Consider the following 16,371-nt stretch of genomic DNA (forward strand, 5'->3'; position numbering starts at 1 on the left):
GAGACTCTCTCTAATTCTACTATTGTTGAACTCGCGTGCAGACGGGCGAGATTGACACGGTGATCACGTGAGAGAATTATTATTTTTTTTTAGGTGTATGTGTCCTTCAACTGACAGCTTTGCTTTGGGGGCTGAGGATGCAAAAGCCTGTCCAACATTGTCTTTGTAACGCACGCGCACATGCACGTGCGTAAAGTTTAATCCGCGAGGCGAGACTCAACATAGTGTAATTTGCTTTTGATTGCATGTGTCTTTCTGTGTCTGTGTGTGTGTGTATGTGTGTGTGTGTTTGAGTTAGAGAATGCTGTATTAGCGGTATTAGAGTCCGGTGTGCTCTAAACACATAAAGAAATGAGAAGAAACAGGAGGAATAAAAACAGCCCCGCAGTCAGCACATTATTACTGTGCCTCAGTATATCCTCTCTGCCTTCAGAATAGGCTCTTCACAAAGCTTTTGACTGAATAAAGGATCTTCTGGATCCGACTTAATGTTGCTGCTGAAACAAATTCAGAGTTACATTATCTTCATATTATAATTGACATTTCAGTATTACTTTGCTCCCTTTGTAATGTTGTGACTAATAGTTTATTCATGGCAATAAATCATTAACTAGCTCAGTTACAAGACATTAATTAGAACACATTTTAGGATGCTAGGTTGTGAAAATCACTTTAGCTGGTGTTTCTTTGTTCCTTCCTTCTATGTTCCTCTCTATTATGTAATAACGCAGTTATAAATGATAGTAGTCCATTAATAAATGCTTAATACATTGTTAATGAATGGATTCTTCCAGTATGTAAGTGGTCATACAGTCCAATATGAGTTCACAACCTGGCAACCCAAAAGTTGCAGTTATTATTATACAGATCTATAAAGCTAGAGTAAATGATTAGCCTAATTAATTATTAATAAAGCCTTTATGAGGAATCTCTTATTAGAAGGCAGATATCACTCCCATGAAGACTTGGCTGTGATTTATGTCTTATAAGTGACCTATAAGGTTGTATTATGGTGTATTAACCTTATTTAAAGCCGTTAGTTACAACATATAAAGCTAAAGGGTGCCTTAATGGAAAGGAATATTTCTCTTAACACTCTAGAGTTTTGCTGTGGTGTCCTTAATTACTCACAGGATGATAACTCCTTATCGTTTAGGACAGGCCTGACTGTGTCTAACTATGCAAGCTGCTTGACTGGATGTTGTCCATTCAGGTGTCTCCTATTTGACTTTCTGTGGCAGATGGGTTCTTTATAGAACATGCCAACTGATATTAGCTTCTACTGCAAGGCAAGTGTTGCCCCTGAAAAAGGTGGTTGTGTGCGTGCGAGGGGAGGAGAGGAGGAGGAGGAGGGGGGATGAATGTGGAGGAGAGGGGAAAGAGAGAAAGAGAGACTGAGTCCAATGGGAAGAATGAGAAAATCTCTTAAAGAGCCGTGACGGGGCCCCGGCCGCTCTCTAAATGTATTTTAATAGGAGAGACCCTGATGTCCAGGGCAATTCATCTCCCATCTCCATGTAATGAAAGGAGCCGTGGCCGGGACCGGGGCAGGTCTGAGGAAGGGGGGAGAGTGGGGATGGAGGGATGGTACAAAGGCTGCATGTGGCTTTGCCTCATTATGCTGCAGTTAGGCGGAGGACTGCATGGAGGCAGCGGGGGTTAGGGTCCCCACAGACCGGCTCAGGGGCCACAATACCGGCGTGGACGGCTGCAAAGGGAGACCCTACCATGCCATTATCCCGCCGCTACTAACGAGGGCTTCATACGCCTTTGATATAATCTCACTATTGAAATCCTGATAAATCCCCCCTGCGTTTACAGCCAAATCCCATTTGTAACGGGTTCGTGGAAGGCTGTGTGAGTGCGTGCGTGACCGTGTAGTGTGTGTATGTGTGTGTGTGTGTGTGTGTGTGTGTGTATGTGAGTGTGTGTGTGTGTGAGTGTGTGTGTGTGTGTAGTTTTCACCTGCACCTCTCTGTTCTGGCAGGCGAGGCCAAGGAGAGTCACATGTTAAACCGGGCCGTTACACTGGCTTTAATTAAAAAATCCCCTCTCTCGCGCACAAGACATCTCGTGAGCCGATCTGAGCTGAGACCAAATTAGAATAAAATCAATGTTTAAGTGGATATAGTCCTTTTCCTGCCTCAGATATGATCTGATAGGCAAACAATTACTGGATTACAACACACTAGGGGGATGAATAATAGAAGGCTGAGCAAATTTATGGAATTTATTAATGAGAATAAAATGTGCACTAAATTGATGCTATTACCACCAGTTACACCACATTTTTTTTCTGAATGTCTGGTCCTGCCATTATTCAGCATGTTAAGCTGTCTCAGCATTATGAGTCTATCAAAGGTGCATTATATGAAATCTTATCTGTCTGGGTGAGTGGATCCGGGCACTCTGAGATTGGAGTAAAGGACAAATCATGTCGTATTATTGCATGCTTGAAGTTATTTTCCTACATCGGAAGGGGAGAGGTCACTAGGACAGCTCAGCCTGCCAGTGACTGTTGTTACTCCAGTGGTTTACACGGGACACGTGCGTGGGGATCCAACTGAACAGTGTTTAAGCATAAATCTCTTTACACTGAAAGTGCGCCTATAGGGTATAGCATCCTGAACAGACACTGCTATTCAAATGCTTTGTCCTCTAGCTCAGGGACACTGCGCATCTCTGTGCTCCCCCATGTGTTGGTGCGCAGACTCATTTAACAGCCCGAGGAACATAAACAAGCAACGGAAACTATAGCTGTATTAAATCAAGCCCCGCGTTTAGCCCACATATTGGGTGCCAAGTTTCTCGCACAGTCCAGGAATCTCTAAACAGGGTTTAGAGGTCTTTCAGAAGTCCCCCTTTTTTTCCCCTCTCAGAGCCCGGATTGGTCACAGTGCGGCTCATTTGCATGCCTCGCCGTATAAACCCTCCTGCAGACACTGCAGCCCTCTTGCGCTGAGAGAGCAGCACACCTCCAGTAGAGAGAGAGCGGAGCGCATCCAGAGTGCGCATTGAAAGACATATGGAATATTTATTACATGCTTTATACTAAAAAAAACAGCCCCGGTGAGTCGACAAGTGCGGGGAAGGAATAGTTTTTTTGTAGGTGCGTTTTGTTTAAACTCTAAATTGGACTCAGTTGTGACAGTTTGCTGAATTTCAGATTATTTTGGAGTGAAGGTGTCAAGATGGGAGAAACAGGGTGGAACGGGTTGTTGTTGCTAATGTGCGTCTCTTTGGCGAGCCTGGCTGCTGTCACATATGCAAAGACTGTGAAATATCAGACATTTGAGGAAGACGCACCAGGGACAGTGATTGGAAACTTAGCCAAGGACATCTCCTCCACTCCCTCTTCCTCGGGGGGCTCCCGGACCAATTTCAGGATGATGAAACAGTTCAACTCCTCTTTCATCCGTCTGAGGGAGAGCGACGGGCAGCTGACCATAGGAGAGAGGATAGACAGGGAGCGCATCTGCAAACACACCCTGCACTGCCTCATCGCTTTCGACGTGGTCAGCTTCTCCAAAGAGCAGTTCAAACTCATCCACGTCGAGGTGGAGGTCAAGGACATCAACGATAACTCCCCCGAGTTCCCCCGGAAAGAGTCGAGTCTGGAGATCTCCGAGAACACAGCGGTGGGCACGCGGATCCCACTGGACTTTGCCGTGGATGAGGATGTTGGGGTGAACTACATCCAAAGCTACCAGATCTCCGTCAACAGCCACTTTTCAATTGACGTGCTCAGCAGGGCCGACGGGGTTAAATATGCGGAGCTGGTGCTCATGAAGGAGCTGGACCGGGAGACGCAGGCTTCTTACGCGCTGGAGCTGGTCGCTATGGACGGTGGTAACCCGTCCCGCACCGGAACAACGCGCATCAACGTCAAGGTGAAAGATTACAATGACAACAGTCCGGTGTTCGACAGGAACAGCTTCTCCGTGGACCTGCCCGAGGACGCACCAGTGGGCTCCCTCTTGTTGGACCTGAACGCAGAGGATCCAGATGAGGGGCTGAACGGCGAGGTGGTGTACGGGTTCGGTAACCAGGTGCCCTCAGAAATACGGCAACTCTTCAGAGTGGACAGAAAGACCGGACGGCTCACACTGGAGAGCCCGATTGACTTTGAAAGTAAGAACACGTACGAGTTTGACGTCCAGGCCACCGACTTGGGTCCGAACCCGAGCCCGGCTATATGCAAAATTGTAGTGCAGGTGCAGGACGTTAACGACAACGCACCGGAGATCTCCATCACTCCCATGACGTCCATAACGGCGGGGATAGCGTACATCACCGAGGCTGCGGCCAGAGAGAGTTTCGTGGCTCTGGTCAGCACCTCGGACAGAGACTCCGGCGCTAATGGGCAGGTGCACTGCACGCTCTACGGACACGATCACTTCAGACTGCAGCAAGCGTACGAGGACAGCTTCATGATTGTGAGTACCAACCCATTAGACCGGGAGAAAATCCCTGAATATAACCTCACAGTGGTGGCTGAGGATCTGGGTTCCCCTCCCTTCAGGACCATCACTCAGTACACCATCCGGCTGACGGACGAGAACGACAACGCTCCGGTGTTCAGTAAACCGGTGTACGAGGTGGCTGTGGTGGAGAACAACGCACCTGGCGCATATATCACCACGGTCGTAGCGCGGGACATGGACATGGGGTCAAACGGGAAGGTCAGCTACAAACTGGCGGACACCTACTTTATGGGCTCCCCTATCTCCACCTTCGTGTCACTGGACCCCGCCAGCGGCTCGCTTTACGCGCTCCGGAGCTTCAACTATGAGGTGATGAAACAGCTGGAGCTCCGAATCACGGCCAGCGACGGCGGCTCCCCTCCCCTGTCCGGCAGCGCAAATGTGTATGTGAGGATAGTGGACCAGAACGATAACGCACCGGCCATCACTCATCCTGCGCTCAATAACGGCTCCGCTGAAGTCCTCCTGCCCCGGGACGCACCGACCGGCTACGTCATCACCCGGGTGGAGGCACGGGATGCGGATGAAGGCGTGAACTCGGAGCTGTCCTACGGGCTGGCCACAGGTGAACCCTCCGTGTTCTCCGTTAACAAAGCCACCGGGGAGATCTACCTCAACCAGGTGCTCAGCCACGACGTGGACGAAACCCTGAGCGTGACCGTCACGGTGAGCGACAACGGGAGGCCCGCGCTCACCTCCACCGCCACGCTCCACTTCCTCATCATCGCGGGCTCCCCACCGAGCGACAGGACAGTGTACCAGTCAGGCGGCGGAGACGAGGTACACGCGCAGTGGGACCTGTCGGTGGTGATTATCGTTGTCCTCGCGGGGAGCTGCACGCTCCTGCTGCTCGCCATCATCCTCATCGCCACCACCTGCAACCGGCGCAAACGGGACAAAAGCGGAGAAGACAGCGACTCGTACGGAGAGAAGGGCACGCTGGAGCGGGGCAGGAGCCACGTGGTGGACAACCCGCTTCTGCCTCTCCACGGCGCCGGGGGAGAAGCAGGCTTTGAGGGACACTCCTACAGCAGCCAGCCCGGTGGGTTCACCTCGGCTCACCCCGGGGGCAGCGACATGTGCTCGGCCTCAGAGGACGGCAGCGAGGTCCCTTGCGTGTATGACTCAGACAGCAACAGCAAGCCCAGAGGGAATAAACACGAGGTGAGGATGCACCTCTGGGACATGTGTGCATAGGGGTGGGTGAGGGGACGTGTAGAGTGGCACACAACAATAAGAAATCTGCATTGTGTTCATCCAGTAGACACTAACCACTGCTTTTCTCTCTTATCTCATCTTGCAGGGTTACTCCACTCTGCCTGGCTATGGGAATGGTAAGGAGGCTGTGAGGCCCATCACCATCTGGAAGGGCAACTCTTACACCACCATCTCTGCCAGGGACCCAGCCTTCAGTGGCAAAGACAGTGGCAAGGGGGACAGCGACTTCAATGACAGTGACAGTGATGTGAGTGGAGACACCGGCCTGAAGAAAGATGGAGCAGTGGTTCCTCCCATGGGTGGCCAAAATGGTAAGGGAATAAAAATTGGAAACATTTGAGTGGATTCATGATAGGAGATCAATTATTGGCTCAGAATCTAACTCCTCTTTCTTATCTCTTCTTCTCTCAGGTCTATGGGCTTGCACCAGTGAGTGTAAGGTCCTGGGTCACTCGGATCGCTGCTGGAGCCCCTCAGCAGTAAGAGCCAACGCAGCACCCTCCCCAGCCCCAACCCTTTCCTCCTTCAGCAACCTCTCCAAGACGGCCTCCCTGCCCCGGGACCCCCACCGCAGGGACAACTACTACCAGGCCCACATCCCTAAAACAGTGGGGCTGCAGAGTGTGTATGAGAAGGTGCTGCACAGAGAGTACGACTACGTCCTGGTCACCCCTCCCAGGCCTGTGAGGGTCCAGGAGATCAGTGATATAACCATCCCTGTTTACACGCCCACCCCAACACACTGCCCCAACAATGACATCTAAAAAAAGACATTGTATACACACACATACACACATACATCTACGCTCACTCTCAAAGAAATGTATATTGTACTCAAAATTTTAATTTATGAATCACTGACAATGAGAATAATGTAAACAAGTTATTTGTTGCTGTGGAGAGTGTGCATATATACGTTTATATCCTAATATTTGTGCATTTTTGTTCTATTGTAAAAGTCACATTTGAAGTCCATCCACTTTGAGAAATTTTGTTGGACATGAAGTGTATCATATGCAAGTTTTGTACATATACAGAGATTTTATTTTTTATAAAAAGTAATAATTAAGTGAAGATATGTAAATACAAATTGTAATTATTGATCTTTAAGCATGCTTCTATTTAAAATGGCCCCAGAAACTGTTGAGTTTGAGGGTCGGTGACACACAATGTATCAAATTGAACTGATGTATGAAATTATTTGAATGCAATAATAAGTCATTGTACAGATTTTTTTATCATCACAATATTCTGACAGAAAATAAACTTTGAAATACTGTTCTTGAAAATGTGACTCCTGTGTTTGTTGGAAAGATAATGATCCAGGTGAGCAGGGTGTTTGTGAATGCCTTGCAGGAATATCAGTCAGGCCAGTCACTTATAAAAGCCAACAGGCGTCGCTGTTATTGCAGCAGTGAGCCTCCGTCCTTGCAGCGCTCTGAAGAAGGTCAGTTTAATTTTTTTTTCTTTTGTGAATACGACTTTGTTGGTAAAATGCCAGAGCAGGCGCCGATGATTCACTCTGTCGCCTCAAGAATACCAAGAACAAAACCCTCACTTGTTGTTATTTTGTCATTTTCAATGACTTCATAACTGAATTTCAAGTTATGCTCAGGTTGTCATCACATAAATCAATCACCGCCCCCTGAAATGTGCGTATGGAGGTGATACACACAATGAGAACGACTGTGCGTAAAAGTGCATTTACTTGTCTCCAAAACACGAGGGGAGTCAAAATTTAAGTTTAACACCACATACAGACATTCAAATATATGTACTCTTTGTCAAAGAACATTAAGTCCTTGTGAGCAAATCTCCCTGCTCCACAGCATCCTGTCACGATGTTTTTTGTCTATCTGCCAAATGCGCACGGTGCGCCCTTACGTAATCCCCCATTATCATTCATGGATTCAGGGCATTTTTAATAGCGGCAACGGCAGCTCTGGACTCAGTTAAAGAGGGTACACTCGGTGCAACAAGCGTCCGCTTTTGCGCACTGTCCTGTAAAACATAATGTGTCCGAGCTGGAGAAAACATGCGACATTCCGGCAATGTCACCTCTGACCTGCAACAGTCTGTGGAGGCAAATGAGTGAGAAAGAAAAGGAAGGAGAGGAGTGGCGTACAAAGGTGATTTGAGGAGACATCCTCACCCACCCTTCATCTTGTTAATTGCTGAATAGATCTTGGTCTATCCACAGAGGTTGTCATAAAGCTTAATGATCTGAAATTCTGAGGATCATAGCAGGAATCAAACTCATGTAAGTTACATGAGCGGCCTATATGATCTTCAAAGGGAAAAAATGATTAATGCTTTTCTTTTTGAGAGCATAACTTCTTGCTTAAATTAGTGGTCTCTCACGGTGTGGCGATCATCAGCTGAAGGTTATACTTTACCTTTTTTTTTAAAGTCGCAGAACTTGAAATTTTATGCACAGTTTAAGTGTTGCTGGGGTCACAGAGGGAAATGTACAGTAGCTCTGTATAGGCGACTCTGTGGTTGTTCTGCTTCCTCAGCTGGTAATTAAACACGACCTGTATGAATGAGCAGGAGGGTCCACCCTCCTCCTCCTCCTCCTCCCTCTCCACGAGAGAGGGAGAGGGAGAGGGAGAGGGAGAAAGAGGAGGGGAGAGAGGGGAGTTAGTGGACTCGGTTTCTTCAGGTGTTTGGCTCCAGTCATGGCTGGGAACTCAGAGAAAGTACCGATCGCCTCGGCGGGACCGGAGGACCTGCAGCAGTTCATGCCTCCGGTGAGTGTTTGTATAGGCCGGTGCAGGTCAATGGTTCAATTATATTGTGATATAGCATACAGCTCAAAAAAGTTGGGGATCAGTGAAGGGCCAAAGTATAATATTATGCAAGACTGTGTCCTGTCATTTACCTTCCATATATGCCTGATAGACTAGACTTCATACCGTAATTTATGTGTAATGTGTATGTAATGAATCTGTCATCATATAGGCCTATAAGCTTAATTGGGCTATAAAAAGTTGCTTGTGTTAAGGCTCCAGTTATCTGTATATGTGTAACAGGGTGATATACGGTAAAGATGTGGAGATTTTGTAACTTTTGGGGTTTGTATGTTTTTACCGGAGGCCTACTCCGCCGTGGCTGTGAAGCCCGCCGCCACCGGCCGCCTGCTGAAGGCCGGGATCGCGGTGCTGATCGCCGGAGCCCTGCTGCTGCTGCTGGGAGCCGTCGGAGCTTTCTACTTCTGGAACAACAATGAAAAACACGTAAGACTGGTGTTTCTGTGACGTCTGGTATTCATGTGTGTGAGCGCAGATCATGAAATTGCAAACATTTTTTTTGGGTTGATTTTATAAGACAGTCAATCAAGTATTCAGTCTGATCAGCTGGTTCAAAAGCAGCTTTACTTGACTTCTAAAACTTTCTTTAGATAAGTTGCACAACCAGAACACAGCCCACACTATTCCTACTCCATTAAATCAATGTCATTTGATTGAAGAAATTGTTGAAATAAGTCGTATTGAATTGGAAACAAGTGGTAGATTTTCTTTACTTGTTTGAATTAAAGAGAGAAGACTCAATACTACACTCAAGCAGTTTTTCAAGATGGGTTTTTTCAGTGTAAGCAAACACTAAAATGTAAATGAAACACTCCAGTTCCATCGTGCAGTCTGAGGCAGAGCTCAGTGAATGGAGGCGTTGTGTGTATGTGGTGTGTGTTGGAAGATCTGGCAGGGTGGAGTGGGGTGGGGGGCCCCTCTGGTCCGGCTGATGCTCCAGGGGCAAGAGGTGCAAGAGAGGAGAGGGTATAATGCAGTTTTCTGAGTGTTTTTTTCTATTATGAAGTTAGAAAATGCTATTAAAGCAGTAAAGACATGATAAAGTAGGCTATGCAGAAGGTTCATCATCAAAGAGCACTGTAAGGATTGTATTCTTCTCACCAAATCTGAACAAATGTCTGAAAGAGAAATTGAGGAAAGAGAGGTTGTATGTGTGAGGAAAAGTCACGAGGTGAGATTGGAGAAGGAGGGTGAGTGTTGAAAGAGAGAGGGCTGGGGGTGGGGTGACTCTCAGGACTCTCATACCTTACATGCCAGTCTGAAATCTTGTGTGTGTGCAGGTCTACAATGTCCACTACAGCATGAGCATCAATGGCAAAGTGGAGGATGGTGCAATGGAGATTGATACAGCCAATAACATGGAGAGATTCAGCACTGGCAGCGGGGCAGACGAGGCTGTGGAGGTCCATGACTTTGAGATTGTGAGTTACAGACTTAAAAATAATTAAAAACTTCAGGAAACTCAGGTAGAAGCAGAAAACCACATTCATCAGCACTCCCCGAGCAATTTGGAGCCACTAAAACTTTAAAAACCCTTTTGGGGACATTGGTTCAATGCAGAGAAATTAAATAGACATGTTTTCCCCTGTTAGGCCAATCAGTGTCAAGCTGCATCGTCCCTCCAATTTTCATTAAATTCGGACTAGTGGTTTTTGACTTTTAATTAAAGCACCCCAATCAGGCCAATCAGACTAGGGAAGCAGCTGTTTTGACCTTTTAGCTATTAAAATTTTGACCTTTAATCATAGCATCCTCGTGGGTTTAATTTCTTGAAATATAGTGCCAAAATACATCATCAAAATCAGACATATCTGCAGTGATGTTATTTCATATGGATCTGAAGTCCCAGACACCTGCAGACACAGCTAAAGAATTTATATGGTCTAACTTTTTGTTTGTCCCCTATCCTTCCTGACATCCACCGACTTCTCCAGGGGATCACAGGGATCCGGTTTTCAGGAGGAGAGAAGTGCTACATCAAGACTCAGGTGAAGGCTCGTCTGCCTGACGTGGAGAATCTGAACAAGGACTCAATGACGTTCGACCTGGTGGGTTGGTCTTGTCTGACTTACAGTATATGTGCGAGACAGCATGTTCTCTCCATGCTGTGATGTGGTTTTCAAAGAATTTACAGATAGCCTTTTTCCGCCACAGGAACCTAAAAGGCCCATAATGAGAACTTTTAAGAACAATGTGAGGCTTTGATACAAGATTCTTTCTTGTGTTTCCACTGTGTTTGTACAAATGGGGACATTTCAGCTTTCAGTAGGAAAAGGGTCGACAGCACAGAACTAGCTTTGAGCACAGGTCACTTACTGAGCGGTGTCCAAATTTAGTCACAGGAACTCATCTCTGAGGCAGGCATGGAAAGAAAAGTGGAAAGAAAAGCAGAAGTTGCAACCACAGCTACACTTCATTTAGTTCCTGCAGTGAAAAACATCATGGTGTCTGGACAGTCATCTCTTTGGTACTTATCTGTTAAGCAATCACAACATAAACACCAACATCATCTGCATATATTCCCGTTCCATACTCAAACTACTTTCTAATGAGGAATACTTCATAATTGTATAAATTGAGACCAATGGCTTTTTAAATGGTTACTAAATAATTTATTAATCCTTTACAGATAAATAAGCCATTAAGTGAAGAACTTTTGGGTTGCCAGGTTGTGAAAATGGATTTGGCTGGTGTGTCCTCTTTCAACATAATATGCTTTGACTAACTTTTCATTTAGCACCACCAGCAGGTCAAGGTTTTCAATTATCAGTGAAATACTGTATCTAAACATCTACTGAACAGATTAGGACAAACTTTGATACAGACGTCATGTCCCCCTCTGGATGAACTGTAATAACTTTGGTGATCCCTTAATTTTTCATCTAATGTCATCATTGGTTATTTTAATTATTCCAACAATTTTATTTGTGACAAAATACAAAAATAGTGACAACCCCATTAGCCTCAGCTGTTCTTTGTGTTCCCTGCCAATTAGCAAATGTTAGCATGCTAACATGCTACAATGAAATAGTGAACATGGTAAATATTACACTTGATAAACATCAGCATGTTAGCATTGCCATTTTGAGCATGTTATTGTGCTGGAATTAGCATGTACCTCAAGTTATTCAGCTGTTTGGTTAATCAGGAATGGATTGCAGTTTGACCACTGACCTGCATGTGGGGCAACTTTGCCAAAATCTATGTACTATAACTTTTATAAACGTAGATATGATGGATTATTGTATTGAAAGTACCTTTTATTAATTTATTAATGACTTACTAACATTTATAACTGCGGACATGACAGCTTAACATGAAAGCATCACCCTTTAATAATGACTTGCTAGTTTATCTGATAAACCAACAAGTATGTGGTTACCAATCTTAGTAACTCATTTATAAAGAGTTATGAAGTTCTGAGGGATTTTTCAAACCTTGCAACTTGAAGGGCTTATTACAAATTTATAAAGCGATAATAGATAATTTATTAACCAATAATTACAACATATAAACCCTTTATGAAGTATAGTCATATTAACTGTTTTTTTTACTGCATTGTTACAGTATTCACTGAGTTTTCTGATATAATATTAGTCACTTACCATATTCAACACAATGTATGCTGAGGTAATAGCAACATAGGCAAGGATCTGTACCAGGAACACACAAGTGATTTTAGTGTGCAGGTTCTCACCACTTAACACATTAACAACTTTACCATCAGACCAATCTGCCAGAGGCTTGGTGGACTCTGTTAAGGTCAAAATGACACATGAAGAGGTGTACATATATAGCAGCATCTGTGTGTAACCCCCCCCCCCCCCCCCCCCCACACACACACACACAAACACCACCCCTTGTGATTGTTCAATTGAGGCTGTCTGATAATTAAAATCATTTAGTTCTGCATAAGCCTCACATCCACATAAATCCACATCACCAGAATTGTCTTCATGACTGCGAGTACGCATAAAACACACACATGCGCGTGTGCACACAGATGCAGGCACACAATTAATTATCACGCAGGGCTGCTCTTATTGCCTCTCTCTGCCTCATAAACGATCGTTTATTTCACGTTTGTGCTTTTGTGTGTGTTTGTGTTATTGCCTCTCTTTGCCTCATAAATGATTGTTTCATTCACATTGTGTGAGAGTGAGTGAGTGTGTGTGTGTGTGTTTGTGTGTGTGTGTGTGTGTGTTTGTGTGTGTGTGCGTGGAGAAAGGGAGATGTTGTTATAATGGTTGCTGCAGGCTGGTCATTTGCTATAATTTAGAGTGATGGCAAATATGGGTTAGATAAGTGCGCACACACACATACACACACATGCATCCCCATCCAGGGAGAGTGGGTCAGATAAACGCTTATCAGTTTAGCAGTGGAGAAAGACCCCCGCTTTTATTTGTCCCTCCAGCAAATCATTTGAGCTGGAAAAAAAAAAAAACAGCAGCATTTCTGAAAGGTTGGAGGATAACATTCTCGAAACATGGCAGTGGCTAGTGCAGTGCCGCCCTCAGGAACAAATGCCTCCGGGCAAAATCATCCCCACAGAATTCCCCTCATACCTGCAGGCTGTGGATACAGAGTATGTATGTTTACACAGTCCCTCCTCTGGAAACCTCATTAGTTTATCTGCTGCTGTTTTTCACAAACCTGTATATTTAGGCCATCCAATCTCTCCTTGCCTTCAGATCTTGATCAGTCCTGACATTGTGTATCCAGCTAAATGTTAGCACAAAGGGAGTCTGGATACTGAGGCCTCAAGGGCTTCCTTTTCACTACTTGATTTTATGTTGTTATGAGGAGCTTTAACAGCCCAGCATTAATGCAGATTAGACTCGGACAGAATGCAAAGAGTGTGGGCTGTTTTAAAGGGGAAAGCTAGTAACAAGATACATAAACAAGCGGGATATTATGCCTTCAGCGGCCAGGGACATCTTCAGATGTTTTGTTGTGATGTTTGCATGTGCGCTCGGCTCATTTCTCCTCACCGACGTGTTGCCCCCTGAAGGAGGACGAGGTGATGCCGGCCAAGTTTGAGGAGGATCTGATCTGGGTGGCGGCTGACACTCCCCTCTCGGACTCCGCCTTCCTCAGCAACAAGATCAAGGATTTGTGTGGAGACCTGCCAATCTTCTGGCTCCGTCCCACCTACTCAACTGGTAAGCAGACACTAACACTATGTAACATAATTTTTGTTCCTGGGTAGTGTTATTTCCTAATTGCTCATATCCAAAAAGTATAGAAAATGTCTGTTATTCCCTTCAAACTTTGCTTTTGTGACCAAGACAATATTTTGAAATGTACTTATTTCCAATGGGAAAACTGGAAAATGTGCACATTTTCATTCACATAAAGTCAGATAAACAACATATGAATCAAAATGAACATGTATTTATACTTAAGTTATACAAAAGTGACCACAAAAGATTTAGAAGTGAGTAGTTTTTTGAGATTTATCGGCCATTCATATGTTGTTTTTACTGACTTTCTGACACTGTGAATGAAAATGTACAAATTCGCCCATTTTCCCATGGGAAAAAGGTACATTTCAAAATATCACTGTCCTAGTCACAAAAGCAAAGTTTAAAGGAAATAATAGCAATTTTCTATACTTTATAGGCAGAAGCAATTAGGAAATATCACTTACTACCCAGGAACAAAAAAACAAGTAAAAAATTGTTAGATGGTGTAATCAGCTCATGGTGAAGATTAGGAGACGTGAAATCTAAAGATAACTCTAAGTAAAACACTGTTTTTAAGGCTATGTGAGTTTTTCACAAAACAAAGAAGATATGGGTCAAACGTTCTCAAGTATTTCCATTTAACATCGCAGCTGTTGGAGCCTCAGAAAAAAAACAGTCTAAAAAGAAAAGCACAAGTCCTTTTGAAGTTTAAGAGCTACTGAGTGTACAATTTTTAGCGTGCTGGGAGGTCACAAGTTCTCAAAACACAATTTTATTCTACTTCATCTGAGGACTTCAAAATACTGCCAAGGACACGGCTGTGCAATCAGAAGCTGTGTCACATTAGCGCCACTCTGCTCCTACATTTGGTCTGCTGTCAGATACTGACACTGTGATGTGTGCAGGCGGACAGAGGAAGGCGAGGGCCGCCCCCCGCCGGCGCCGTCAGGCACCCGCGGCCGAGGAAGAAGAGGACGTGGAGGCAGAGTTCAACCCGGAGAATCCCTATCAGGTGAGTCACACAAACAAACTCACATGTTCTTCTTCTTCAGCTGCGCTTCCGCCACCGCCACGGCTTTCACAACTGTCCGTTCAGATCTGAGGGCTACCTGAGAAGCTGAGGAGAGTTTCTCACAGCTGTGCGAGCAGCAGCAGATGCCGGGGTCACGGCGGAGGGCCCGCATTGTCACTGCGAATCTGAGTGTATGCGTGGGTGTGTTTTCTGTTAGTGCGTTTTTGTTTTTTTGTCCATGTGAGGCTGTCTGAATCTCTTTAGAACAGCTCGTCCAAAGCTTTCCTTTCAGCATGGAGGCTGTATGAATAATTCCACAACACCCCTCTGACCCCTCCTCTGCTGCTCTGCCCCCTTTGCCCTGCTGAGCACACACAGACTTCCATACATACACATCTTCATCCCCCTCCAACCCCCACACACCCATCCTCGTCCCTTATGCTGGGCCCCACTCTTCCTAATCTCCCTCCTCTCCTCTCCTCTCCCTCCCCGGCCCTCAGACTGAAGCATCCCCCCCACACTCCTGACAACCATGGAGGGGGGTAAACAGCGAGCAGTGTGAGCCGTACGCGTTTGAAAAAGAAAATATTTGACAACAAAAACCCACATCTGACAACATCCCCTCCTCCCCATCCCGCCTGTCGGAAACACATTTTTAATTGGTTTGAAAGGAGCTTTCTCTGCCGCTAAATATACAGTATCACATGGCAGAGTGCCACACAAACACTGCTGACCTCTGTCCTCTCTGTCTTCTCTCAGAGAGCTCTCGAGGGCGAAGGCTCCATGAGCAATTACAACACACTGGACCACGAGGGCGTGTGCTGCTCCGAGTGCCGTCGCGGCTACACCCACTGCCAGAGGATCTGCGAGCCGCTGGGAGGCTACCACCCGTGGCCGTACCACTACCGTGGCTGCAGGGTGGCTTGTCGGGTTATCATGCCCTGTAACTGGTGGGTGGCGCGCATTCTGGGTATTGTCTAAACACCCCCACCCACCTGGGAGATGGTGGAGTCCAGGAGGGAAGGAAGGAGGGAGGGAGGGATGGGGTTTGTGTTTTTTTTTTTTTTTTTTTCTTGAAGGGAGGGGGAGATGAAGGGAAAAGTTAAAGAAAGGCAGATGGTGGCTTCTTGTTTTTATCTGCAGCAGGTACCTGTTGGTCTGAGCAGATTTCTGCAAAATGAACAGCATCAGTAACCGTGTTCAGACATTATAAATGCATGGCACAGAATCTAGGACACACATGATCTCACATGTAAAGGTATGCAGTGCCTGCACACTGCACAGCTTGTCTTATTAAAAAAACATGCCAACTATCGATTTAGATCCATCTGAACTACAGAACAACATGCTGTCGAGAGAACAGAGGTTAAGATGAAACATCCAACAAACCCGTTTCCAGTTAAACGCATCGACATCTATTGACCCGAGGATTCAATTGATATACATATATATACAAAATGCCATCCACTTATCTCTAGGATAAGCAGGTAAGCTTGTATTTATAGAGCTGTAATCGGCCCTTTTCTTTCATTCTTTGCTTTTTGATGTAAATAAATGTATAGGGTGCAGTCAGCTGGCTCAAACAGCAGTGTTTGTTTCACTTTCCATCACTCTCCTGAGAAATGTTTGACTCCTGTGTTTTTAACTCTTCCCTTTCC

The 16,371-nt window shown here is 45.6% G+C and overlaps 2 protein-coding genes across 2 annotated transcripts; both read left to right on the forward strand.

Moving 5' to 3' along the window:
• The first annotated feature begins 2,974 nt into the window (after nt 1-2,974).
• LOC122993908 (protocadherin-8-like) lies at nt 2,975-6,950 on the forward strand. The gene is made up of 3 exons (XM_044368360.1): nt 2,975-5,648; nt 5,788-6,013; nt 6,114-6,950. Exons 1-3 carry the CDS (start codon nt 3,192-3,194, stop codon nt 6,464-6,466), a joined length of 3,036 nt encoding a protein of 1,011 aa, XP_044224295.1. The 5' UTR covers nt 2,975-3,191; the 3' UTR covers nt 6,467-6,950.
• A 1,076-nt stretch (nt 6,951-8,026) lies between these two features.
• Nucleotides 8,027-15,742, forward strand: LOC122993940 (leukocyte cell-derived chemotaxin 1-like). Its single transcript, XM_044368396.1, has 7 exons — nt 8,027-8,452; nt 8,798-8,938; nt 9,793-9,933; nt 10,447-10,560; nt 13,527-13,677; nt 14,607-14,713; nt 15,473-15,742. The coding sequence occupies exons 1-7, from the start codon at nt 8,381-8,383 to the stop codon at nt 15,692-15,694; spliced, it is 948 nt and encodes a 315-aa protein (XP_044224331.1). The 5' UTR covers nt 8,027-8,380; the 3' UTR covers nt 15,695-15,742.
• Nucleotides 15,743-16,371: the final 629 nt, after the last annotated feature.

The sequence above is a fragment of the Thunnus albacares genome, chromosome 12 (assembly GCF_914725855.1).
Source record: "Thunnus albacares chromosome 12, fThuAlb1.1, whole genome shotgun sequence".
In the NCBI taxonomy this organism is placed as follows: Eukaryota; Metazoa; Chordata; class Actinopteri; order Scombriformes; family Scombridae; genus Thunnus; species Thunnus albacares.

Coding starts and splice junctions, on each gene's coding strand:
- LOC122993908 (XM_044368360.1), top strand. CDS start 3,192: ATGGGAGAAACAGGGTGGAACGGGTTGTTGTTGCTAATGTGCGTCTCT. Junction 5,649..5,787: donor CCAGAGGGAATAAACACGAG/GTGAGGATGCAC, acceptor CTCATCTTGCAG/GGTTACTCCACTCTGCCTGG. Junction 6,014..6,113: donor TCCCATGGGTGGCCAAAATG/GTAAGGGAATAA, acceptor TTCTTCTCTCAG/GTCTATGGGCTTGCACCAGT.
- LOC122993940 (XM_044368396.1), top strand. CDS start 8,381: ATGGCTGGGAACTCAGAGAAAGTACCGATCGCCTCGGCGGGACCGGAG. Junction 13,678..14,606: donor CCGTCCCACCTACTCAACTG/GTAAGCAGACAC, acceptor TGATGTGTGCAG/GCGGACAGAGGAAGGCGAGG. Junction 14,714..15,472: donor ACCCGGAGAATCCCTATCAG/GTGAGTCACACA, acceptor GTCTTCTCTCAG/AGAGCTCTCGAGGGCGAAGG.